Consider the following 26,902-nt stretch of genomic DNA (forward strand, 5'->3'; position numbering starts at 1 on the left):
TCCGGTCTCCTACAGTTTTCATTGCATTTCTTCTATCTACAGGTGTGGGGAAAGAGATTAACGAATTTGAAGAAGATAAAAAGAATATAGTGTCCATTTTATATTTCATGTACGTATGTAATTTCTGTGGATCTTGTAATGTGTAAATCTTCTGTAAATCTTCATTTTAATGTTTTACAATGTATCCTGCTCCGTAAGATGAAATAATTTGAAATAATACGAAATCCCAAATATCGGAACAAAAATGCCGTATTCGGCGACCCATTTGATGGAGAGTGTTGGCGTTCCATCTCCTTACAAATCATATTTTTTATTCGCTTTTTGATAATTTTATTCTATATATACTTTCCGTTTATGCTTACTCTATATGATTACCTTGTACAATTATTTTATATACTTCGTTTATATACTTAGATTATATACTTAGCTTATCGACATACCTTGTATACTTACTTTATATACTTAAGCGTATCTTACTTTTTTTGTATCACCACGTTATAAACAGGTGAATGTTTTGTAAAAGTTCTTTTAAATTTCTGTGTTTATATAGATAGTTACCTTTTATATATTATTAATAAGTTGAAGAAATTTTTCGAAATCTATCGGTTTTGAGGATATAAATTGAAAAAAACGTACTGAAATAATTGGTTCATATAGTTGATATAGTTGTTATTATATTGTTGCTATTATATGGTTGATATTATATAGTTCTTATATATAGTTGCTTGAATAATAATATCTATCATTATATGTTTGCATGAATATAATACCTAGTTAAAACATTTTTTACTTCATTTTTTTAAGTGATTTAATGTTATTCAAATTAAATTACATTTATATTAATTAATATACATGTATATATGTATTTTGATTTCTTTATGAATCACAACATATACTGCTGACACGGCTGTCCTCTTCAATGCCTAAGTTCCTCATATAGCAGAGAACTGCTCATTCTGTTATGTTAATTTTTTGTTTTAAAGGATTAAAATAAATAACTAGAAATGTTATGGAAATTCAAAGACAAGATTCATATGTATTATGCTGAAGAAATTATTCTAATTCTGTGATTGTTATTGGTGTTAAATAACTATGTTACTAACATCTTGGAAACTAGATATAATGTTTCGAAATGACGTGTGAATCGTTCATAACATGTTTGCGATAGACGTGGCAGGAGTTGCTTTATCTGTAGTATGCTACATGGCTAAAGTACCGGCGATACCATAGGTAACCGCAACGCAATGGATCATCAAGTATAGACAAGTTTAGATAAGAATATTTTCAGTGTATTAAAGTCTTATTAATTTTTGACGGTGCATTGAAGTACGCTTCAGTGAGCAGTGGCTAAGATGTCCGGCTTTGACGAAAATCCTTTTGGGGAACCGAATATCAATGATCCATTTTCAGTGAGTATTTCATTAGCGGCTAGACCCGAGGCACACACTATCTTGTTCAATATTGCCTGTAAAACTGTCAAATCGAAATAAACATGTTTTATCGAATTATTATTATTTTTTGCCAAGACTGTAGGGGAAGACTTTTATTATGTCTTGATATTAGTATCTTAATTATTTGATATTTGTATGCCTTATTTTTTAGTCGTGTTTTATTATGTATGTTAAGTATGATACCCAGATTATTATATATATACAATTGTTATTATTTTTTATTGTTTTATAAATAAAAAATTACTGCTTCAAATTTATTGTGAAAGAGACATGTATTCCATAAAGGAATTCTTTGAATTGCTGTTGACTCTATATATAGACATCCTCTATAAATACACATTCTTTAAGTGTTAGTATATTTAACTTTCTTTGTGAAGGTTGACTGCGATATAAAAGAAGTAGTTAACAATCAATTACTTTTTTAAATAGGATCCTGCGATAAGGAGGGCTGTATCTTCTACTCCAGCTAATAGGGGTTTAGAAGATTACAATCCTTTTGCGGAACAAGGTTCACAAGGAACTGCACAAGTCAGAGGTGCTTCAAATCCTCCTATCTATGGAGGTATTGGAGCTACACAGCAACCAGCTACACTTCAACCTTCAAATCAGGAACCTCCTGCAACTAATTATGCCCGTACTCCACAGCAAACAGTGAATACATCACTGGGAAGCACATTATCCCCCACTTCAGATGTAAATGTACATGAAGTTTTGTTCTATAATATTTTGTAGTGAATTTTAATATCGTGTTAAGTTTGTCTTAAAAAATTATGAAATTTTAGCAAAGATCAGAGTCAGGATGGAAAGCAGGAACAGAAGAAGACATAAGGAATACACCATACTATCGTGAGTCCAAAATATAATGAGTCAATGTTTAATATATTTCCTTTATTATTGTTTAACAATTGAAAATACTTGATTTTCAAAGCAAAAAGGAACAATTGGCCACCTCTACCTGACAAATGCTGCTGCCAACCTTGCTTTCACCAAGATATCGATGTGGAAATTCATACAGATTTTCAGAAGGTAGTCAGACAACTATATCGTTTATGGATGTGTAAGTTTAATGTATTGCATCTAATTTTAATGAATAAAATAGTATAGTAAATAACAAATAATTTCAAATTACAGTTCACGGCTGTATTTTAATTCTAAACGTTATTGGCGGATTTATTCTACTGTTATGTACCGGAGCATTTTCAACATTTGGTCTTGGGATATTGTATTTAATACTTTTTACCCCCTTCTCGTTTTTATGCTGGTTCAGACCAGCATACAAGGCTTTCAAGTATGTAATCAATCATACATCAATGTTTCAGTATTAACGTTATTATTCAATATATTTTTCCTCTTTTAGAAACGATAGCTCTTTTAACTTCATGGTATTTTTCTTCGTCTTCTTCTTTCAATTAATCGTCACAGGGATTCAGGCCATAGGCATTCCTGGCTCAGGAACTTGGTAATATTTTAATTCCCAAAAATACAGATTTATTCTAGAGATAATATGTTAATGTTTCAATCATTTTATTATCACAGTGGCATTATACTTGCTATCACGATGTTCGACAACACAGCTAAAGGAATATTCCTTGGCTTTTTACTACTCCTTATTGCTCTTTGTTTCGTACTTGCTGCATGCGGAGATCTACTATTATTAACTAAGGTATAGTGCCAAATTTCTTCAGCTTTGAAAGATAATTTTTGCAAATGGAGAACATAGAAGAAAAATATGATAAGTCCAGTTTTGTTGATTTCTTAATATTTATTTAATATAATGATTAAACAGCATTTCAAAATATAATAATTGGAAAAGGAATAAATCTACGATTTAATGATAAATCTACAAATAATATTAATTTAGTTTATTTATTTACCAATATTTCACTAATATTGATTTATATAACTGATGTTATAAATGTTTTTTAAATATTCAAGAGAGTACAAAATCAGACGTAAAGCCATTTTTGATATCGAATTGATAACATATCAAAAAAGAAAATCGTCTTTTGTTTTTATCATGTTTTTAACTTATGATCTTCAAATAGTAAAATATCAAAAAAATATGATCTCTAGATTCATCGCATATATCGCTCGTCGGATGCGAGCGTTTCGAAAGCACAACAAGAATTCGCCACAACTTTCTTGCGCAATGAACACGTGCAAAATGCGGCAAGTAACGTCGCCGCCACTGCTGTCCGCGCCCAAATGGCTAACGCTGCTAATCAACCACGCTATTAAAGTGATTTCACAACACTTCAGGATTTATTCTTCAGGTACTCTCTGACGTTTTACTACTCAGCAAAATCGTATGTGTAGATCATCTTAATAATGTGCATTACTCGGGATTCGAAATTGTAATGTTCCATAGAAGATTCTATTCTTGCATTGAAAACAAGAAAATTATACTACTCATTCATAAAATCATTTTTCTTTTTTTCTTGGTACGTTCGAAGAATTAGTTATGCACGTTTTCTTCTAAAAATGATTGATTCGTATCGTTTATCGAAAGATCTCAAATGAATAATCACAAATTTACTCCTGGCAAGTGTTTAACGATTTATGTATTTCTTTATTCCCCATAACAGTATTTTAAATCGGATTAACACAGTTATCATGTGGGTATGTATGTGTATTATTTAAAACATATATGATGTGTATATCCTTTTTGTTTGTATTGATTGAAAATGAGTTACAATATAATTTAACATCTAGTAAAGAAACGAGCTAATAATAATCATATCACTAATTCTTATATTATTGCTTCTATATACATGAACATATTTACTAGCTTTTGTATTTTAGTGGCACTTTAATCAAGACGTTGTAATCATGTGCGGCTTTATATAAATGGAAAGCGTTCGATTGTGTTGAAAATCAAAATAACTTAATTTAACATGAAAATATGTTGTATCCACGAGTATAGAATTCAATTTCTTGTTTTACGAAACGTTAATTTAACTACCGATGGTAGGGGAATATAAGGCAACCATCCTTTTGTCTACCTTTAATAACGTCCTATACATTCCTTAAATCGTGTAATATACATTATATGGCCTTTCTTTAAATTAAGTACTTGTTACTTAGATCCTTAAAATATTCTATAACTTTGTAAAGTTTAAACTATATATACATATAAATATTATATATATAAATATATATACATAATGGATATTTTGAAAAGAAAACGAATATTACTTTTACATATTGTTTAATTATTTATTAATTATAGATAAATTATTTGTAGAGTACGAAAATTGGTTTATATCGTTGCTGTTACTTAATTGGATGTAATCTAAATGTCTCAATGAACTGGAAAGTTTATGTCAAGTAAAAAATGTTCGGAAATATAGGAAAAGAGTGATTGAAGGATCTTTGTTATGTACTGAGACTTTAATCAAACAGAGATATTGTGCTCTTTAAATATATTTTTACATATATAACGCTGTTTAAATTGATTGCAATAATTATTACATACCTTCATTGTATAGCAATGAACAATAAAATACTTCGTTTTGTATAAAAAAAGAAAAGTAAGAAAGAAATGTTATTTAAATTTTATAAATACGCGCTGGTACATTTACTTATGTAAGAAGCAAAAAAAAGAAAAGTGACAAATAAAAATTTAGTTTGCTCATAAAAAAGGAGATCTCTTTCACACCAATGATTAGCACAAAAATTTGTCCATTTAATATAATAAATATTTATAATAAATTTTCCAGATTCTGTAAACCAATAGTTCTCAACAATATTTTACCTAAAATTCCAGAATTATAAATCATCGATTTTGATCCATGATTAGATAAGCTTATCTTTCAATTTGACAAACAAAGTATACATTATAAAAATACAAACGCACCTTCAGATCGATACGTTGCAATTGGATCTATTGGAAATGAACAACTAGGATTGATCTCGTACGTAGATCCTGTTCCGATTAATTTCGCTACGAATATAGCATCCATAATTTCTATATTCGATCTGTACATCAATCTAGCGTGTCCTTCGGCTAATCTGGAGAAAATTGTTACGCTGAATGTCTAAAACAAAAAATGCTTTAAATGTCTTGTCTCTTGTTACCTAATAAGACTGTCCAAAAGTCGAACTGTTGTTCTTTCTTCCCTCCTATCTGGATGAGATCTGTGATAAAGATAAGTCGCTCGAAGTACCATTTCCGCTTCTTTTGTTAATTTTGGTTGTAAAGAATGCACGTAAGCCAAGTATTCTCGCAATGTATCCTCTTTCCATAAGTCTTCGGTATTTAAAAGTTCTATGTGATTTTTCGAGTCTCTGTAAAACATTCACTTGAATTAATGATTTAGTATATAACAAAACAATCGACTGCATAAATTTTTATTACGTTTGAATAGTGTTCTCTTTCTTTTCGTAAGCAGCCTTCAGAATGTGGTCGGACGTCAACCGATCCCATCCTGCATTCCTATTGTCTTTCAAAAGCAAGATTAAGTCGAAACGAGATAAAAGAGGATCACCTAAATTCGTTTCCCATTCTTCATCATTGGTAAACTGACCCCCAACTGGATTAATGGCTGCAATCACTGAACATCTTGAGTTTAACGTACTAACTAACCCAGCTTTGGCGATTGATACCGTTTGCTGTTCCATAGCCTCGTGAACGGATGTCCTGTCTTCTGAACTCATGGTTGTGAACTCATCTACGCAGCAGACTCCTCCATCGGCTAACACTAGGGCTCCAGCTTCTAGATGCCAACCCTCTGAATCCTGTAACATGTATGCGTGTATGAAGAAAATGATATGGATATTAATTGTTAAAAAAAAATAGAAGATATAGTGTATATTAACTAACTCTGACAGCAGTTGCTGTGAGACCAGCTGCAGTCGATCCAACACCAGTCGTAAGAACCGATCTTATAGCCAAACGAGATGCTGCACGAAGCAACTGGGATTTGCCAGTCCCAGGGTCACCAACCAAAAGAAGATGAGGTTCTCCTCGTACACGTGTTCCTTGTTTCGTTTAATGTGGTTGTATTTTATGTTAAGGAGATAATAAAAACAAAAGTGATGCATAATTACCGCTTTCGTTACACTTTGGCACGCCACCAGCTAAAACTACAGCTAGCGCCAATTTTGCAGTATACATGCCATAGAGCTTGAAATAATTTTTGTATAAATGGTGCCATATATATCTATTTTCTATTCTATTATTCTTTTTTTTTGTTCATTTACATTGTAAATAAATTGGTACCTGTGGACAAATAGATGTGATAATATTGTCTCTACCAAGCAAAGGATTATCGCTATACTTTTCCCAATAACGCTTAAAAATGTCTCTCATCTCTTGTGAAGAAGAGCTCTCGGATATCTTGCGTCGTACTACAATGCTATTCGCTAGCATCATAGTTGTTGCTTCTAAACGTTCACCGACCTCTAAGGGACCCCATATTCTTATCACAACACCACTAGAGATGAAGTGTATGACATATTATAATTAAAAGGAGTAGTTTTTATGTATAACATATATAAATGGTATCCAATTTATCCACCTAATCTCAACATGATCTCCTGGCCTACATCTATCAACTAAATCATCCAGCAAGATAATTCTCAGTTCCTCCGTCAAAGATCTATTCGAGTCTATTTTACCCTTTTCCTAATCAAGAGAATTGAAAGTTAATGATATTAACACGGCAAGAGATAACTATAAAATTAAAGTGATAATATACTTGGACTCCTATTTCCTGGTAATCTGAGGAATCCTCTAGCTCAGAACCAGGCAGAGCTATGAGCTTTGGCGCATGACATGCTTCACAGTCTGTAATATCTTCAAAAGCCTGTCTCTCCCATTCATACTAGAAGTAGATAGCATTTATGTTACCAGCTGACAAATGTTACAAAATGTATATAGTACATTCAACTAACTTTAATAAAAGTAACATGTTTGCATTTTTTGCAATTCATTCTTTGAACAGATTTTAATATTGTTGGTTGGGAGATCCTGACAATGATGCCACTTGTTGAAACTAATTGGCCAATTTGTCCTTGGTCCAGTGTGACTGGCACAGCAGTGACTCTGATACGAACCTATTGTCAAATATATTCTTAAAATAATAGATTAAAAATACTAAAATTTTAATAAAATTAATATAGTGGCCATTATTACCTTTTTTTTAACAATTTGTTCTGGTTTTGCTATTTCTTCTTGTACCGTCACGGCTGATTCGTCACAGAATGGTAAGTAATATCTAGGATATCGTAAAATTTTCTGTGCTACATCCGCATTATCCTCGAATAGCGATACGAAGCTGTAAGGAAAGTATCCTTCGTATTATACGAAGAGTAAATACAATTGTAAAATACCCACTTTATGTAGATAGAGTAGTAGCAGCTAGGATCTGCGTTATCTAAAATCTCTTGAAGTTCCACTAGGTGATGTTTCAATAAATACTCTTCTAACATTTTAAACTTTTATTTGTGTAATATAGAAGTTGAGGTTAGAAACATCATGTCACACGTGCTTTTACTGCGCTACTGACTTCCCGCCGAAGCTGCTTGTCACGTGTTCTCCACTCAACACGTGCTTTTATTCTGTTTTTAATGTATATCGTCTCCATACTACTATAGCATAGTAAATACTAATGTAATCAATTATTTTCTCTTAATAATACTATTCATTTAATTAAATAAAATAAAATCTTCAGTGAAAAGGTGTTACAAATATATTCCTTTTTAAATATATAGCGACACATGAGCTAGAGAACTATTCGAGCCACGCTGTTGTTTTGCCTCGGAGTACCAATATCGTTAATAATGTAATAATAAACCAACTCCAGGCAAAACAATATTGCCGCTAATCGTCTAACAAAGGCGAATGGAAATTTACCGGTACCCCCGCGACCAGTATAAATAAAGGACCACGATCGTAAGGTGACCAGTTTTTTTCAATCTCTATCTCGAGCGATTTTATTAGCGATCAACACACAGTCTTTAGCGAATCAGTTAATACCAAGCGTCTAGCGAACATTTTTTTAACGACCAGTATCGAGCAATCTACGGTCGTTTCTCTGTATTTATAATTATTTTAAAATATATTTGACGGTTTTAATATCAAGTAATCTCGTCATTAAACTACCACACGACCAACCATCCTCTACAAATACAAGATTTTGTTATGAATTTTCAATTCCTAACAAGTATATGAATATGTCTTAACGTTTCGAAGCAGACAAAATTCTTTATTAAACTTCAATTTTATCTACAATTTCCTTAAATCAAAGGTTTTATCATTCGTAGCACTTTCTTAGATTATATTTTTTCTAATATAGTATAAGAAATTTAATGTTTAGAAGTGTATAGAATTTTCTATTGGAATTTAACTTTATTCAAAATTTCCTCAAATTAAAGATTTTGTCCCTTGTGCCATATTTTTTCTGATCATTTAAGTGTAAAATAGTACTAACGATAATTTATATTTTTGATGGAGATTAAATAAGAACAATATCCATCCTGTTTTGTGAGATACAGTATACGAAGCTTGAATTGTTTTGGAAATTACGAAAATTACGAAAGCCGTGATTCTAACGTCTAAAATTTTATGTTCATTGAATTCCTTCATCCTTTGCGCCAATTTAATAAAGGAGCCATATCGATTTCTTGTCGTAAAACCGCAATGGCAGTTCAACCATTAATCGATTTTCGCGTCTTCCTACCCATCTCGTAATTCTGTTCCTGTGGTTTCGCGCGGAACCCTGCGGTAAAACTTGTCCCGCAACAGTGAAAACCTTTTCGGTGTCTACCTTTCATCGGGAAACCCTCGACGTTCCATTAATCGCGCGTTTAAAACAGAAGTATAATCTTGTAAGTAAAATATATTCCTATGGAAGTAAAAGGTGTCCTTTCTTTTTTATCGTATCAAGAAAGAACGTACACAATTTTCATTTCCTTTTTAAAACAACTTTGAACCGTTCTTTATTCCTTGTTGAAATTTACGAATCACATTCTCTAGAGATTTTATTTAACTTTGAGGAGAATTGTAAATTTAATCATGGAAGTCCGTCCTCTAAACACGAGCTGTTTTATCTGAAACGGAGATCGTTCGTCCATATTTCAAATAGTAGAGCGTAGATAAAGCACATAACGTCTGATATCGATATCATTAGTAACTACTCTCTTTACGACCTCTTTCTAAGTTATAAATTACTCGTTGAATTCAGTCGCCGAGGATAGTAATCGATGCAATTAGAGTAGCCGTATGCGTAACACGTATACGTTTGTACACGTTGCTGCGTATAATTAACCGGCGCACGATCAAAATTTGCCTCGTCTGGAAATAGAATAACTCTCCGCGAATCTTCGAATTATCCCTTGCTATAGTTGAATATTCGCCTGTACTCACGCGTTTCAAACTTACCGTTTGTTGGATGATTGATACTATTTAAAAAATATATCTCGGAATTTTTATTATACCGTGTTTTGAAGATTGAAGAGATGGGGATTACAAAAATATTTCGACATTAAAATTAAAATAAATAAGATACGTTGAAAATAATTTTAATCTAGTGGTTGTTTTAAGGAAACGAGATACGCTATGTTCGTCTTTTGAAGGATTTCACGCAGATTGTAATTCCTAATGTCATTTGATTAAAGGGCTGTCATTCCGTTTGAACGTGCTGCGTGTCAGTTTTCTTATGTATGTGTGGATGTCAGAGGTGTCAAGTTCTAGGCGAAGTTTCGAGATAGGATATCCTCTGGGAACGTTGAGGATTATTCTCAAGAAGCGGTCTTGCACTGTTTGAATTTTGATCAAACGGGATTTGGTTTTTGGTTTGCATGAAAAATTGATTGAGTTGCGATCTACGCAACTAGATATCCCAGCATCAAAGACTTAGATTGGCTATGCACTTCCCTTTCGCACATTCTAATTTCTAAAATTCGAAACTCAATTCTTCGCTATAAACGACGTCACCAAATTCCATTTTTCCACATGTTTCTTAATAAACTAGAATTAATATTTCTTCCTAGATGCGTACGGTCTGGTTAGAGTTGCGAATTTTTCCGGTGAAAATATTGCGAAACGTAAAATTTCCCTTGTCAATATTTCGGACAAGTGTAAATTGTGGACGACAGGATCGTGTGTGTACACCGCATTTCCTGCGGGTGCGATTCTATGTAAGTTGTCACCGGCAGGCAACCGTGGAAGGTTTCCAGGTGAAATTACTGCAAGTTGTGTGTTTGGTAGTGGCGACAGGAACATGCTACTGAAACTCGTCATATCGGTGTACTTTAATTTTTCCATAAGTAACAATCACGATATGCACATACACTCCGATTTCTAAATGTTACGATATTTACTGGTCTATATAAAATGCTATAATTAATGGAAACTACCATTGAAATGATTAGTCGTTCAGAGTTTTGTATTCATGCAAAATAAAATCCTCGGATATAAGCATTAAATTACATTATATTAAATTAAATTAAATTAATTTCGATTGAATTAAAATTTTAATAATGCGAATGATAAAACTGATCAAAATATTGCATATATTAAATAGAAGCATTATATTTTATTATACATAATTGATAACGCTTTTATTACATTGAATCTATATGAGTTTCTTTAAAGTTTCGAACGAGATAATAACTTTTAAAGATCTTTAATAGTTTTCTAATAATTTTTCAGGTTTATTTCATTTCCAGCAAATGTCTTAATAGATATGAATGGGGCACGTATATCGTGATAAAATGCGAATTACGATCGAGGTACTTAAAAAAAAAAGAAATACGTTTCAGCGAGTAAAGTGGAGAACGGTTTTGTACATTGACACGCAATGTTTATGATTTTACAGGATGCAGTAGTTAGAGTGAAGCTGCGAGTATCGTGCGCTTTATGGAATTTCTGTCGCCCCTTTAACAAGTACGTTTTACTATTTAAACGCAATGAACGTACGCCGAATGAGTTGCTAATTATTCAAAAACCTCTGAAATTCGAACCAGCCGGGACATGTGAATTCATAATTGTGTGCATAACTTCAGAAATAAACGGTACAGCACGTTTTGCGTCGCGGGGAATGGTTTAGAGACGAAGCACGTTCCTCGTCGAGCCTGATCTTTAATCAGTAAAATTTCATTTAATTTATTCAAGAGTCACCGTTTCATTCGCGACAGGCCATCCGTTAAATCGGTAAAGGACGCATAACGTAGATGAAGAATCATTTTCAAAGGTGTTTGAGCAGCAGCGGCTAATGTCCGAGTGCAATATAATTATATTTCTCTAACGAGGAAAGGACAAATCAAATATTCCAAATCGTTTATAAACATCATATACGTTTAATCGCAATTTTTTCTTCATTTTCTAATCCGCTGGTTCATCTAGCTTTTTTTTTTAGTAATTTCGTGAGCACGCTATCGAAGGGTAAAAAGCATTTTCCGAGAAGAGCGTAAGAGGAGGCAAGAAAGGGGATCGTCTAAGAGACAACATCCGAGAAAAAGAGAACGTCGAAGAGAAGCTGAGAGGGGTTGGTGCCATCTTGTCCAGCAAGGATTCCACGTCGTATGAGGTCCTACGGTTTAATAATACATCCCAGGACCGTTAATCACCCTCGTGAAATATAATTTAATACCTGAGCGAACGAGTGCCGACCACTAAAAATGACGAACGGCCAGGAAACACGCGGCTAACTCACCAGCCAGCCCCTTCAGCGCTCTGCTATAATCACCCCTTGCTGGTGGACGTGCAATAACGATAAAGGCTTGGGTAGTCCTGAACGAGTCTTTTGGTGTGACCGCTCGTGAAAGGCATATACTAGTTGGCTGTGCATTACGTTCGTCCAGTGCCACCGTACTCAATAGCCCCAATTCGCAGGATTCCTTCACATTGGTATAAAGGCCCTCCCACACCACTTTTGATTTTTCAACCTCTCCTTTTTTATCCTCTTCTTCCTTTTCTCTCTTTCTCTCTCTGCCTTCGTTCGTTTTTCACTATTAACGCCTTTTGCCCTAGGTAATACACGAGCTTCATACATCGTATCGATAGCGTTGATCTAGCTAGTTGGATCGTCGAAGTCACTCGGTGGAAAGATCGTTCTCTCTTCCTTTTTGTTTTTTATTAGTCAGAGATCGTATTGACGGTCCTGGTCGTTCCTTCTGGTTCCTTTTTCTTTCTCTTTCGAACCACCCTTGTCTAGCCGAGTGACGGCCAACGAAATCGGGTTAATGTCCACGACAATGACCACGATTTCGTCCAATGAAAGCGTTCACGGGCGATCTTCCTTCCGGAGCGGAGGCGCGCTTTTTATCGGCACCGACTGGCCGAACTGGCGAACTAGCAATTGCGGAGGGGTGGTTTCCAGGCTGTAATGGACTTCCATGTACAAGGTGTTCACCACCGTTCCGGAACTCTCGTTACAATCCTTTTAACGAGATCTTTTTACCGGCTCGACCGAGTCGTTTGTTATAGTACATACACTGGAGAGGGTCATCGCGTCATTTCATGTTGCTTTTTTTAGTTTTATGTAGCTATTCGGGAATCTAGTCCTCCATGAGCATTTAACTTTTATACTATTGTACTGTAGATACATGGAAATGAAAATAAAGAAACTAAGAATGTTAGCAAACTAATTGAAATTGCAAGGGTACAAATAATTTTTAAAATTTTGTTGTTGTTTAATTGCCTGACTAATTCATTACTAGTGTTAATTTTAAATAGGAAAGTTTCTATTCTTGTTTTTACCAGTTTTTCTTATGAGATTTCATCCTCGAATTGTTCATTAATTGATCATCCAAAAATAGATCGTTTCGTTAATTGATATTATGACAATCGAGATTATACGATGCTTAATCATGTTTCTACCTGAATGAATGTCAATAATAATTTTGCCAAAGTTTATGCATGTTTTTAGTAATTGAAAAAGCAAAGAATCTTCGTAACTCTAGTGTCTATTCATTTATTATCGGTGATGTATAGCGTTTGCGAAAAATTACGTCATTTTTTGTGGCGTTTCAAGTATCATTACCTAATTCTTTTACGTCTGACATAATGAACTGTTCGCAAAGAGGGTGGTAAGTTACATGAGTCGTTCTAGTTTATCATAATGGCTATAAATAAAGGTATTAAGTATAGCCATGAACGAACTACTCGATCGTGTGGACTTCCCTTCTTCCAGACCTCCCCAGTTTCTACATAAATTGCCGAAATATCTACACGAGCTGTCGAACGTGAGCCACAGCATAGCAGGGGTTCTTTAGACGGGGTAATAAAGATATAAGACAGCGTTTTATAGGCTGACGTCGTAGCTGGGTTCGAAAGCGCTTGGCAGATGCCATTAGCGATGGTTACGAATAATGCTTGAACAAATACAACATCATATCCAATACATTGTTTCTCTCATTTTCTCAAATAAATCCCAATTTTGAACTATTTATTTCCAGCCTCTTTTCTCCTAACAGAATCTAATATCAAATATCGAAATCATTAACCGTACGATAGAAAATTCCTCATGATAGAAAGCTCTAAAAGTTGTTCTCTACGTTCGACTTTCATTTAGAATTTAGGACAACTCCCCAGAAACCATAGGCCGGTATTTTCGAAGAAAGATAGCCGGGTCGGTTCATAAATCATTATTTGATTTCGTAACAATGATATTATCCCGGTTGATTTTGCTCCACGCGAGGAATGCTCGTTTCTTTCCCCTCTTAACCATTTCTCAATTTACGAGAGCAAACCGTTGTTAGCGCAACATTCACCCAGGAGAGGAGAGGTTGATTTATGCGTGGTTCAAACAAGCCACTAACCTTCGTATGTTCGCGTTCAAAGCGACTTAATACGAGTCGATGAAATATTTATACACAGGGGCATCCTTATTTGGTGTTTCTTCCAGCGAAGAACTATGCCTCTCGCAATCAAATTTTGATGAGCTATTAACAGGAGAGATTCATAGAGGAGACTATACACATCGAAGACAATCATGGTGGAGAGACTTATAACGAAGGTTTATGAAAAAGGTATGCTAAACGCGATCATATCTTCGTTATGGGAAAGAAGGACACGCGATGACCACGTAACGTATGTATATCGTTATCCGTGGAAGATGTAAATTCAGTAGGAGAACTTCATTTTCATCCATCTTGCTTTGTCCCTGTCACGCTGAACGTAGATTCTAGCCGCTGGTATGAAAAATAGACGTTCACCTTTAACGGTACATAATGCTTCGAAACGATGAACAATATTTCCTGCTACGCGGCATCGTTAGAATGAGAATAAATTTCCATTTTGAGCACGCAGACGACACAGTATATTAAACTGCTCCCTTCTAAATTTCCCGCCCAAGACTCGGCGCGATATATTTCAGACTGAAACCCTCTTAAAGAGATCCCTCTGAACTCCCTGTTGTACATTTGTCGCCTGGTATAATAATTCAATTGGCTGTCTTTCGTTATTAATGCATCTATCGATTCTCCTTCCTTTCTTCAGAATTTTTACGACAGTCGTCTGTCAATTAGCCTGTCAATTTTCGAACACTTTTCAAATGGACCGGGATATTACTCTGGTGAGAGATAGTAAGTGGAGATGGCTGTTGAGCAATCAATTTGTGGCAATCAATTTGTAGAAAATTGCTTTTATTGCTCACTACGTTCTCTATGTTTTATTTAAAGACAGGAAAATGTTATTCACTTTTTTCAGCAGTTATATATTTCTCTGTTGAATTAGAACGAGAAAATGTTACAAATGGTAATATATTGCACGCGTCATATGATTCGACGCGATCTACTCCACTTTTTGTACATTTCTTAATTTCATTGCATAGGTATACAATTACTTCAATGAGTTCATTCACCGCAAGAAGATATATAACCATAAATAAAATAGATTTTAAGCTAAATTTAAGATATAGTATCTGTTAAAATCAATGTCCAATCGGTTGGAAATAAAATCGTGCAGAATAAGTGTTACAGAGAATACTGTATGAAATTCAAATGCAATATTATTTTTCAGATAAAAGGAAAAAAGAGTAATTTACCAGTTTTATACTATTTTACGGTTATTGCCTTTTTCCAGAATTTAACGTCGTGTACCTTTTACAATCTCGAATAAACTATCGCTATAACTTCCATAATAGATCTAATTACGAAATTCTGTCTCCGCTCATATATCTTGCCCCTGTCTAAGTGAAACGATCGTAAAAAAATGATGTCCACAATTCATGGCCGTAAGACAGATCTCTTATCTCTTTCGCCCTCCAACGAATCCTCTATTCGCGATGTTTCGCGTCAGCTGAAAAATCTAGGCCGATAGGTGCTCGCTGAAACCGTATATAATGTCGGTGTGGCGGTCGTTTAAAAATTGAACAAGCCAGCTATCGAAGCAGGGTTGCACCCCATAAATTATCCGCAGGGGGTCGAGCGATTCTTCTCGCGAGGCCGATGACTCCGGGCAACCAAAGTCGCCTGGGATCATGAGTTATGGCTGTACAGTGACTCTGCAACACGTTGTTGATCGGCGTTCGCTTTGTGACATCGCTTTTAAGCCGACCGGCCTTCTATCTCGCGGCGTTTCCTTGACATTTATATTTCTGACATCGCGGGAGAGATATATAACCACGAGCCGAGATTTCAAACTGAACATCCTAACAGAGGAGGGTGATCGTTAAACGGATCGATACCTCGTTACGTAATGAGCAATTCTTTGTTCGTCCTCGACGACGCAATTGAAAACGGTGTTTCATTGTTAAGGAGACAAGAGAAAGGGAGAGTTTCAACGTTCGATCCTTTTCTCTCGAGACCTCATCTTTCCTTCTTCTCTTATAGTTTCTGTCTCCCTTCCGGACGTATACGTCGAGAGGATCCCGTGTTTGAATGTAACCTCCGAGTGGGAGGATCGTTATGTTCTTATCCGGTGATTCGATGAACAAGAGAGGGGAGAGAAGGGAATAATAGCGATTGGGAGGCGGCTTTTTCCAATCGAACGATCCTCGCGAGATTAACGCCGGCCGTAAATGCGGTATTACGCTTAAAACGACGCAACGATCATCGTGATGAAGTTTGTCGATGCTCGATAACAATCCAATCTATGTAATTTGCCGATTCGCGCGACAAAGAGCATCCGCGATTGCGGCGTCGAAATTTGTATGGATGTCCAACCAGGCAACGAAATACGGCGTAATAATTTATTATGTTTTGTACGTATTGATAATATTTCGTTTCCGGCGGAAACGCGGATAAATAACAATGCGGAAACTGCACTTCCGTTGTGAAAATTTCCACATTTCGTAAATACGGCTGTTTAATTTCTCATTTCCTCTGTATTAGTTAAGGTGAATTTATATTAAACGACTTTTACAAACCGATCTTTTTTATTTAATAATTTATCTATTAATAAAGCGACAAGTTATGAATTACAGGTAACACACGTCGATTTCATAGTTTCAACATTTTTTTGTCGAATAAGATAAATCGATGGTTCCAGCGTTAACGTGTACAATCACCACGAACACTAGCCAAACCAACTGCGAAGCCTAAAATATAATTTCTAATTTATTCCAAACAATTTCCACATGATTTATCTCTCTCTGACCACATACCTAAGCCGTCCAATCATCGTGCCGATGCTAATTGTTTCTTTCGTAGAATGCAGGCGTGTAAGGGTCATTCGATCACGCACTTGATGATCTATAACAGTGTAAATCCCGTTTAGCGAGATACAGGTGGCTATCCTATACACCGGATATAGAGCCTGATGAATAGCCAAGCACAATCTTGCGGTGTACAGTGGCTTAGACGGCAAACATACTGATACGGCATTGGAACCGCTTGGCAAAGCGAGCTTCCAGTTTGGATTCGTCTTTGGATCGTTATATTCAAGAAACATGAAATTCCTTTGAGACAAGTGGTGGACGATAACGTAAAACCGTGTGATGAAATGCGAAAGGTGGATATTCGATATTACGGTTAAATTATAACTGCATTCTCAAACAATTTTCTTATGGCGAAAGAAAAAATAGACCATACGTGATATTGTCCATGTTGCACACTTTGCATATTGGAAAAATCGATGAACTTATCGGGGATTTTGCTGTGGAAAAATATAATTCGAAACAAGATTAGCATTAGATTAACTTGGATTCGTTTCATCGTATTCGGTCGATCGGGGAGAAATCGTATAGTTTCTGACAGCTACATGCAAAGAGGTGTGGCATGCATGTCACTAAAGAGACGTAGATCATTGGATAATGATGGGATGTTCCATCTCGTTCCGTTCTATTCGGTTGTAATCCCATCCTCCCTAACACAACAGTCATCATGTCGTCGTGGTACGGATCACTTAGGGATCATTAGCTTTATGGCGCTTCCGTATGGCCCGCCGCTTGCGTGCAAGTGGATATTGTTCGAAAGTTGTACGACGATGCATTCGGCTAAACCTATTCATTCTTTTTCTCTTGTATCTATCGAATAAAGAAAAGGAAGGAAAATGTAATGGACGTCGTAAAAGTTGCTTCGATATAGCGCTGCTGCGCAATTACGAAACGGAGATTTCACGAAGAAATTCTAACGACTACTACCTGTAACGATACCTCATCCTAGTTACGTCCGGACCACCTATCACGAAATTTCAGAATACGATCTACCTTTCGAGTCCCTAGAGGAAACTCATATATTCGACTTAAACGTGAAACATCAATTACAATAGTGACATGTTGACTATCGGTTCTTGGAATTACTTTCGTGGAACGAATCTCCGCTCCCTCTTGTATAACACAACACCATAATTTACTGGAATTGACAAATTACAAGTTGTAGGTTGCACAGACAACATGATTATATAGACAATATAGATTTTACAATTTTATGTTAATTCTCCAGCATTCTTTGGATCATTATCGAACCAATTATGCTTTTTCATCATCGAGCAATTATTTACGTTCGGGGAAAAGTTACCCTTGAAACGTCAAGTGTCTCTTTGCTTGATGAAACAACAGTAAGATTAAAATAATCAGACGATTTATAACTTATATATTTGTGTTAAATCTACAGAAATAAAGTAATACTACCAGTTCCTTACAAAACATCGTGAATTGGAACATTGGAATTTGAAGTTCCAAAACATTCCACATCCAGATGTACATACAAAAGTTTCCTACGGTAAGTAGAAGTAAAACTCTAAATACTTTCGCGAGCCATTGTACCTTTCTCTACGACAGTTCACATAAAATTATAACCCATGACCATGACAGCACTACCGTACCATGATTCACCAAATCAACGATTTCCACCATATGTTTCACTCAATCAACGATACCGCTATAAAATGGCTAACCCGTGGGTGGTCCCGGATATACTCGCGAAATGCATACAGCTTTCAAAATTTCCTGTGAGTTCTCCTTTTAACGATAATCACTTCAAGGCTTCTTCAGATTAATCCAGATGCCACGCGATACCCTTGAACACGTATTCCTCCGTCGACAGTGGTGTGCCAAACACACACGTTCGCCTATGTAATAACAAACCGCACACCACGTCGCGGATGAATATCGCGGATATAATGTTACTGTATTTCATTACCAGAGTACACCGGATGCGCTATGCTGGTTCGTTCCCGTGTATCCTGCATCAGTTCGTCAGGCGACTATGTGTATGTGCGTGCGGGCGCGCGCCCGCACGCTTGTGAACCACCAGCGACTCGCCCCCGTTGTATATCCTCCTTTATGCGGCCCGGTTTCGGCTTCCGGCCGTGCCATTCAGGAATATCACCTTACGCGCTTCCTCGTGATTCAGCCGACTCTCGAAACACGCTGTAATCAAAGGATTACACCGGCGGGCACCGGCGTCGTTGTGTCTCTAAGTCAGCCTCTGTTTAACACGACCACCCTGCACGTTGTAATCAGCATCGCGCATTTCTCGTGGGCTCACACCTAGGACCACTGGGTCCTCCGGTTAAGCCCATTAACCCTTTAACCCAGCGATTTTCGGCCCAGTTGTTCCTGGATTTCCTGAGGAAATGTCGAATTTCAACCGTGTCGCGTACGCTGTCATTGCCACGCTACCAGTCGCCGATGACCGGAGTCATGCGAAGCTTTGTAGACGACTTCGTAGACGTTGAAGGGACGAATAGGCGAGAAGATAGACGGATATACATTGTTGGAGAAAAGTTTGAAATCACTATCTGTCGTATGGAATGCGCGATTTTGAAAGAAACCGTCGTCTTAGAAATGGAATTTCTTTGGAAACATTGAAATACGCTACGTATTTCATAGAAGCCATGAATTTTAAAAGAAAGTCACATTTGTATCCTGTTATCTTTGAAACATTGGAGTTACTACATATTCCATAGAAAATACGAATTTCTTAAAACAGCAACAATTATATCTTATCACCTTGGAGAACATCTTCGTTGAGAGTCTATCGAAACGAAAGAACTATCATGAAGATGAATCATCTAACCGCAGAGATAATCCCGTTCGTCGAAAGATTATCAGCTCGTACAATTTTTTGGATACCGGAAATTATGACAAATTGCAGTTTCCATAACGATGGACGAAAAATATATATGGCTACATGGTCGGTGGAATATTGTTGTATCGAGATTCGCCAAATTTCGTGCCGGTACCGTGCACCCGTACTAATTATATCGTGATAACGAGTCTAATTTGGAGCCACGCGAGACCGTTTCGCACTTGTGCGCTTATAAAGAGAATAGGATTATAAATAGAAGCAGAGGAGACGCCAAGAGGAAAGAGACAGAGAGAAAGAGGGATAAACTAGGAACCGCAGGGAGAGCAGTTGAAGTTCTCCTCGCGTTCTACATCTCTTCTCCATTATTATACCGACGACCTGCAAATTGTAGAAGCTTTCAAGTGTCTCCCACCATTACGTGATTAACGCACGGACTGGCATACGTGATATTATCTGCGTGAAGGCTCGCGAATAGAATTCGTCAAGACGAGTGTTCCACATGGTAGACATAATAGTCCCTCTGTTCCGTGTCTCGTCTTTCATTTTCGTCTTATCGGGACACGAATCGACCTGCGGGTTCAACCCTCTCCATTTACCATCGGCTATTTTCTATGTTCGTGAAATTTTCCCGACATCGCCGAGGATCTTGTCACCCTGATTTAGTTCGATTAATTGTGACTTAATTTAATCGAAAGAGAAATTAAGAAAGACGGACATACAAAGGCAGCGACAGAGAACAATTTACACCACAAAATAGCCTGTAAACGCTTATTAAATTATAAACGGAGCTATTAACGCGACAACATGATCGTACGTTGCGTTTTAATTGCTCAAATGGTTCTTTGTGCTCTTTCAGACAACGGCGGCGATGAGAATTATTTACCTTCTCCTATACCAAATTCTGTGAGGTACCTCATTATTTACACACCCTGTCTGTCGGTCACCTAATTATACAGCCAATTATTTCCAGACAGCAGACTTAATTACAGGGTCCGTGGCGGCTGCAATTTTTAGGTTGGCTGCGTAACTAACTTGGACGGAATTAATTGAATTTAATTTGACGCACGTCGAACACGCGGACAACATCGAAGCTGATTGAATTCTTATCTGGTTTCTTTGTCTTTCGTAGCTACCCCCGTTCGTAACTTTGACAAGAACACAATTTTTTCCGGGTTTGGAAATAAAAAAGGATAAAAAAAAAAAAAAGATAGGAGAATTCAAAACGCGTCGTGTACCGGCTTCTGCCAATATCCATGGATTACTTCTGCAACGAGATAAATTTCAGATCGACACGCGCCTGTGTTCCCGCCGGTCACTGTACATTTTATGTGTGCGGCGTCGATTCGGTGTCGCCCGTGTTCGTTTGCAACCGTAATCCATCGGCTGCCCGGTGAAAAGTGCATTTAATTCAATTTCGAGTGCGAAGGATTATTGCGCCCCGGAAAATATAGAAGTTGTACTCTGATGAAAATTTCAATAGTTCCATAATGAGTTCCGAGCCGTTGATAATTAATCCGGCAAACTTATATTTCACGGCCGAGTTAATATCCGGCCACGCAAATTAGGACTTTAATCAAATCTTGGGGGATCGTTTCGATGGGAGCCGGTCTAACGTACAAAAATGCCAATTAAATTCAACGGAATATCGTTAAATCCAGCTAATCATCTCCCGCCGGAGCCCACAGTTTCAAACATTCTTTTACGACCGCTCATTTGCTTCGCCAATTACGCTACTTCATCCTACGAATTTTACAATTTCAACTTCCCGACTCCGATTATAAACTTCGATTACACGTCTCTACGTTCTTCCATTCCAGTATCTTCAATTTTATATTTCACTATTTTGGTTATCTATACGGTATCTTCTCTCGATTCTTAAAGAGCATACGTTTGAGGTTTAGAGTATCAGGTCGATTGCAAAAGCTTATTTTTTTCGTTGCAGGCGTCGATAGTTCGCCGAATTTTCTGATGAGCTGGCCAAGCATTCGATCTGATCTAAGAAAGGAAAAGTTTCCTCCTTCGATATTGTGCGTACCAAACGGTACCACCGGTAATCTTTGTCGCTCGTTAATGTCGTCGTAACCAACGAAACTTCCTGTTAGGGCAGTCTACTGAAATCAGTCGTTGTTTTTCCGCGCTGAAACTTGTGCTTAACTCGCCGACCAGATCTGACCAACCGTCGTTTCCGATATTATTCTATAATTAATAGAAGACTGAGGAAAACTCTTTTCTTAAGAGAATTTCAATACTCTGTATTAGTCGTTAGTTTCATTTGGCCGGCGGAAAATAATTTGGTAAAATTATATTCTTAATGTATTAAGAGTATATAGTATTAAAATATATAAGGGTCGATGCAGACGAATCAATGGAACATTACTGTATCATTGAAGCTCTATATCGTTGCGCACAGCTCTATGATTCGCCATTATTCCTTAGCTCTATATTTCTGTTGACCCAATGGACATAAGAGTGCAATTTCGCTATTGGAAACATAGAATTGCCGAATCACATAGCGTCATTGCTGTAAAACTTCTACGTCGTTTATATCCAGCATGATCATATATTGCCATGTTCATGATAAAAAAATCCATCTATTATAGTTGTAATAATTGTATTATCGTAAATGCCATAACAATTATATTGTGACCGTATAATGTACAGTATAATGAACGATAAAAACTATGCATAGCACATATATTATAAAGATACAGCTTAGGTTATTTTCCGTACGTTATACTTAATAAATGCGTGATTTCATCAATGATGAAATATTCATCAACTGACTCTCATCATTGGAAAATAATCCGACATCGAAATCGTACCGAATGGACAGATGGATGGGCAGGCACTGAGGTACGAATTCGCTTGGGAAACGCGTGTCGGTTAATGGTGTCACGCAAAAGAATCGAACGAATGAAAATTGCGCGGTGAATGCGCTGGTTACGATTTAACGATGCCACTTTCAGACTCGAATTCCTGGCAAGCTTGCTCGTTACGTTCTGCGAAGTCCGTTTCCGGATCGTTCAGGAAAATATTCGAACGAGCACGGGTAAAGGCTGTTTCCTTTTCAAGATTAAATTGCCTTCGTCGATGCTGTACGTACAACAATCGGATATTAGAAAACGATGTTGCTCCGTATAATAGAGAGTAACGCGGTTCACGGTTTTAGAAACGATGGTAACGATTTTCGATAACGTATCTATCACCTTCGTTGATCTATTTTTATTAGGTTGTTCGGGCAATTCGAAACGAAATTAAAGAAACGTTTGAAGTCGGTGTGTTTTTATACAACGGTAGTTTTCGGTCTTCTACCCAAAGAAGTGTCAGGGCAGTTGTTATGAAATTGCGAATGTCTATGCAAATCGATACTTTTATGAACACAATGAAACAAATGACATTTAAGTAGAGTATACTTAAATTTCTCATGAACGTATAAACATCTACAGTCTAGTTATTATATCTGCTCTAAAACTGGAAAAAGTTAAGTAATTGTTAAGAGATACGAAGAAATATCGTCTAACTTGATACATTATATAGGAGGCACTTAACGTGTAAGAGTATTCAAATTTATACTATAAAGCGCGTATAATTTAAAGTTTTTCTAAAGCAACTGCATTAAGATAAAACCTTGTCCTTATATAGCTTCATGAATTACAATCCTATTTCTTCATAACGAATCACCTCATGCTTGTACATGTTACTCGGCCGTATTCTCCATATACGTGTTTATCACGTGTCTGACACAAACTTTGAATTATCTTCTGTATTATCATTATGTCACCCAGTACCAGATAGTCGGGTTAAAACCAAGAAATCGTGAAAAAAGCAGTGTTGAATCGTTTCTATCGCTGTTATCTTTCTTCGACGATCCAAAGCGATAAATACACGTTGTCGATATTATTTTGCAATCACACTGTCTCTACGATACTGTCCATCGATCCCATTCTCCTTTTTCTCTCTTCTACCTCCTTTTTCACCCTCATTGTCATCGGTGGGCAAAGAATTTGTGTCCCACGGGTCGTGGAGGGATGGCACCATTTCTATTCATCTCGAAAAATAAAGGCGTGCCCGATCGCGAGCCCCGATAACCATGAATATTTTATCTGCATAATATCTCGCCACGCTCCACCCCGCACGTTCACACGTACGCCGGCACACGTGTTCCGTCTTCGTTCTCCGCCTGCACGTTCTTTCTTCGACCATCCAGGCATCCAGGCAGCGTGGAACTTGCCTGGTATCGTGTCCGGACCGTGGTGCCCAACGTGGATCAGTCTGTCTGCGGTTCTGATCGCACGTGTGGAATGCAAACGGATGTGAAATGTGAATAGAACACAGGGATTCAAGGTGGTGTACACGCCAGCGAGCAGAGCTCTCGCCGGGAACGGGGCATAGGATCTCGTCGCGTGTAATTTTCAAACGAACAACGCTTGGAAAGAACGTAGCAAAGAATGGAAGATGACGTTCCGATCACCGCGAAATCGATCGCGCTTTCGGCTACGCGTTCCTGATTTTCGCACGGGGTTCGAATTCTGTTGTCCGATGGGATTCGTTTGCTTTTCTTTCTAAAGAATCTGGGAATACATATAGCCTATTGTGGTTAATTGTGCTTGATTCTTTTTAGAAACTAATTGTTAGAATGTGTTTAATAATTCATAAGTAGACTACGGATACTCGTGTATTTATGGGTAATTTAAATATAGAACTTTGTAGAACATGTATAATATGCAAAGTATATGAATCACTTTACATAATTGACCAAGTTCATAAAAATTATTTTTTAGATAAAAGAAACCTCAAATTTGCATTAGTCTGTAATTAATAGCTGCCATAAATAACTGCATAGAATATACATTAAAATGGAGCCAATAAAATTTATGTATATTCCCTGAATTAGGTTTCATACCGTTGATCTATAAACTAAGCTGACGAGCCCCAAAATAAATTCCTGAGCTTCTATCTTGATCTCGACGTCGTGTGGTTGATTCTGGTGTTTTAATACAAATCCATAAATATTGGAATAGGTTGCATTTAGGTTTTCACTCAAAGTAAGATGTTTAAAGTGGAGGTTCGATGTCACCTACTTGTAAAACACTTTCTGGACCACTTTCAACTTCCCAAGAGTATTCTCGCTAACATCTTCTTCCGTACTCGCGTACAAGAGACAGGTAATTCGTTAGGAATCCCAAATTGAAAGCACGCGGCTTGTTTTATGTCGTACCGGAGGAACAAACATTGCTCCGGCTCACGACTGTATTTCGGGAGGTTTTGTGCAGTCCGCGCGCGACTGGCAGCTGCGTGGGCGTTCTATAAATGGGTTCTATGTCAATCCGGAGCTTAATTTAATGTTTGCACCATGAACACCAACATTTCCATACTTTTAATCTATTCAGTTTCCCTGTCAGTATTTCCATACAATTTTTTCTTTCCAATTCAACTCTTAATTGGTATCAATGGATCCATTGCGAACTATAACAATTTAGGGTTAGATCACTTAATTTTTAAATCTTTCATTTAATATAATTTAATTGCCAATCTCTCACACTGACAATATAAAATACAAATTGAAATTATACTCTAAATTTCAATAATTCAACATAAATTATTGTAATTATCTATAACTCAATGATACTTTTTATGGATTAATCTCCTGTATCCAAAGTCGAAAGGTTTCGTCAACTTCCTCCATTGAAGAGATCGTTTCCCTGGGGCAGCACTAAAAGAGCGAGCAAAAAACCGCGTCGAAAGGAGCGGATTGCTTTCACGAACGATACCGACACGCTTAATGCCCAATAAACGAGTCCAGATGATCAGCATACGGCTTCCTCCACACCGTAGTACCCGCAGAGACACTCCCACACCATAGATCTCGGGGTCTCGAGTGGTTGATCCACGATCCAGCTAGTGTGGCTGACGCACGCACACCGCGCGTACGAGCGCCGCTTTGTCACGCGTGCGGTTTCTCCGCTCTGTCTGCGTGTGCTCGTGCTCGTCTCTCGTCTCTCACCTAAGTTTATTGTTAGAGGGGCCGGCTAGCTACGGACGCGGGGCATCAGGATTTAGTGCTTCTTACACGCCCATGCCGGTACCACGCTTCTTATACACGCTCCCTTCGATTGTTCTTCAATCGATACCATCGCGAAATCCAACGTTTCACCTGATGAACTAGCGTACCTTCTCAGATGTACAACGTGATTTTTCGATTTACAATTCGTTCCACGGCGGTGATCGTTCGGTACGGTGATTGAAGAATGCGGGGAATTTTCGTTACCAGTGTTTCTGTGTTCCTTTTATAATAGACAACGGTGCCAGTGATTCGAGGAATGCTATACAGCGACAGAAAAGTTTCCTCGTAATGTCGAAAATTCTCCTGGAATTTACGAGCATAAACAGACGCCGAGGTAAAGTCACGTGGAAGCTTTATCGGTTTTCCTTTTTTCCGTTCGCGGAAACAATACGATTGCGATAGAACGATATCGTCGATTCACCGATTACGATGCCAGCGGCAGGACGTTTTTATTTCATTTCTCTGTTCACTTCGACCGCAAAAGAAAAAAAAAAAAAAAGAAAGAAGAAAAAAGAAAGAAAGAAAGAAAGAATCGCGATAGTCGTCAGATATTGGGGGAAGAGAGGCCGGTGGTTTCGTTTCTGTCGGATGACGAGACTGCTTTCCATGGGACGATGGACGAGGCACGGGAGGGCGAATGAAAAACGCGAAATTAGGATTCCGAGGACACCGAGAGTGGCTCGAACACGAAAAACCAATTGCACGAGTACTCAAGTGCTGACCGGGGACACGGTACAGAGGGGTGACGACCCGGTGCGCTGACGGGCGAGATAGGGGATGCGAGTTAGGGGGAAAATTGGCGGTATGGATAGGTGTAGCTGAAGCAACGCGGTGCAACGGTGGTTCTTTGTGCAAACACGCCGGCGTCGAAATGCATTCGCTGGAAAAACAGTCAGGTCGAAATAAAAAATTGCCATTCGCGAATAAAAGTGAAATTTACACGGTTGGACGGACAGCGAGGCCACCC

General features: G+C 37.3%; 2 protein-coding genes and 1 long non-coding RNA gene across 25 annotated transcripts; 2 read left to right on the plus strand and 1 right to left on the minus strand.

Moving 5' to 3' along the window:
- The first annotated feature begins 1,176 nt into the window (after nt 1-1,176).
- Nucleotides 1,177-6,496, plus strand: LOC100650781 (secretory carrier-associated membrane protein 5A). 23 transcript variants are annotated; one of them, XM_048411498.1, is made up of 11 exons: nt 1,178-1,409; nt 1,881-2,150; nt 2,234-2,297; nt 2,380-2,508; nt 2,583-2,739; nt 2,809-2,910; nt 2,988-3,114; nt 3,525-3,724; nt 4,037-4,070; nt 4,254-5,365; nt 5,843-6,496. In XM_048411498.1, the coding sequence occupies exons 1-8, from the start codon at nt 1,353-1,355 to the stop codon at nt 3,687-3,689; spliced, it is 1,071 nt and encodes a 356-aa protein (XP_048267455.1). In that variant the 5' UTR covers nt 1,178-1,352; the 3' UTR covers nt 3,690-3,724; nt 4,037-4,070; nt 4,254-5,365; nt 5,843-6,496. The 23 variants fall into 23 exon arrangements, with proteins under 23 accessions (XP_003400073.1, XP_048267455.1, XP_048267449.1 ...); XM_048411492.1 differs by having other exon boundaries at nt 3,525-5,365; nt 5,843-6,205; nt 6,282-6,496; XM_048411491.1 differs by having other exon boundaries at nt 3,525-5,365; nt 5,843-6,205; nt 6,285-6,496.
- Nucleotides 5,116-7,972, minus strand: LOC100650415 (DNA helicase MCM9). The gene is made up of 12 exons (XM_020866262.2): nt 7,789-7,972; nt 7,588-7,729; nt 7,347-7,508; nt 7,151-7,276; nt 6,971-7,077; nt 6,673-6,886; nt 6,501-6,576; nt 6,274-6,431; nt 5,809-6,188; nt 5,529-5,738; nt 5,308-5,462; nt 5,116-5,205 (listed from the first exon to the last, which is right to left on the minus strand). Exons 1-12 carry the CDS (start codon nt 7,881-7,883, stop codon nt 5,153-5,155), a joined length of 1,878 nt encoding a protein of 625 aa, XP_020721921.2. The 5' UTR covers nt 7,884-7,972; the 3' UTR covers nt 5,116-5,152.
- A 2,581-nt stretch (nt 7,973-10,553) lies between these two features.
- LOC125386211 lies at nt 10,554-17,561 on the plus strand. Its single transcript, XR_007226188.1, has 3 exons — nt 10,554-11,186; nt 11,273-11,340; nt 11,813-17,561. It is a non-coding gene; the product is annotated as an uncharacterized LOC125386211 (long non-coding RNA).
- The last annotated feature ends 9,341 nt before the right edge of the window (nt 17,562-26,902 follow it).

This window comes from Bombus terrestris, chromosome 13 (genome assembly GCF_910591885.1).
Source record: "Bombus terrestris chromosome 13, iyBomTerr1.2, whole genome shotgun sequence".
Lineage (NCBI taxonomy): Eukaryota > Metazoa > Arthropoda > Insecta > Hymenoptera > Apidae > Bombus > Bombus terrestris.

Coding starts and splice junctions, on each gene's coding strand:
- LOC100650781 (XM_048411486.1), top strand. CDS start 1,353: ATGTCCGGCTTTGACGAAAATCCTTTTGGGGAACCGAATATCAATGAT. Junction 2,298..2,379: donor AAGGAATACACCATACTATC/GTGAGTCCAAAA, acceptor TGATTTTCAAAG/CAAAAAGGAACAATTGGCCA. Junction 2,509..2,582: donor ACTATATCGTTTATGGATGT/GTAAGTTTAATG, acceptor TTCAAATTACAG/TTCACGGCTGTATTTTAATT.
- LOC100650415 (XM_020866262.2), bottom strand. CDS start 7,883: ATGTTAGAAGAGTATTTATTGAAACATCACCTAGTGGAACTTCAAGAG. Junction 7,730..7,788: donor TACTACTCTATCTACATAAA/GTGGGTATTTTA, acceptor CTTTCCTTACAG/CTTCGTATCGCTATTCGAGG. Junction 5,206..5,307: donor TGCAACGTATCGATCTGAAG/GTGCGTTTGTAT, acceptor CTGGAATTTTAG/GTAAAATATTGTTGAGAACT.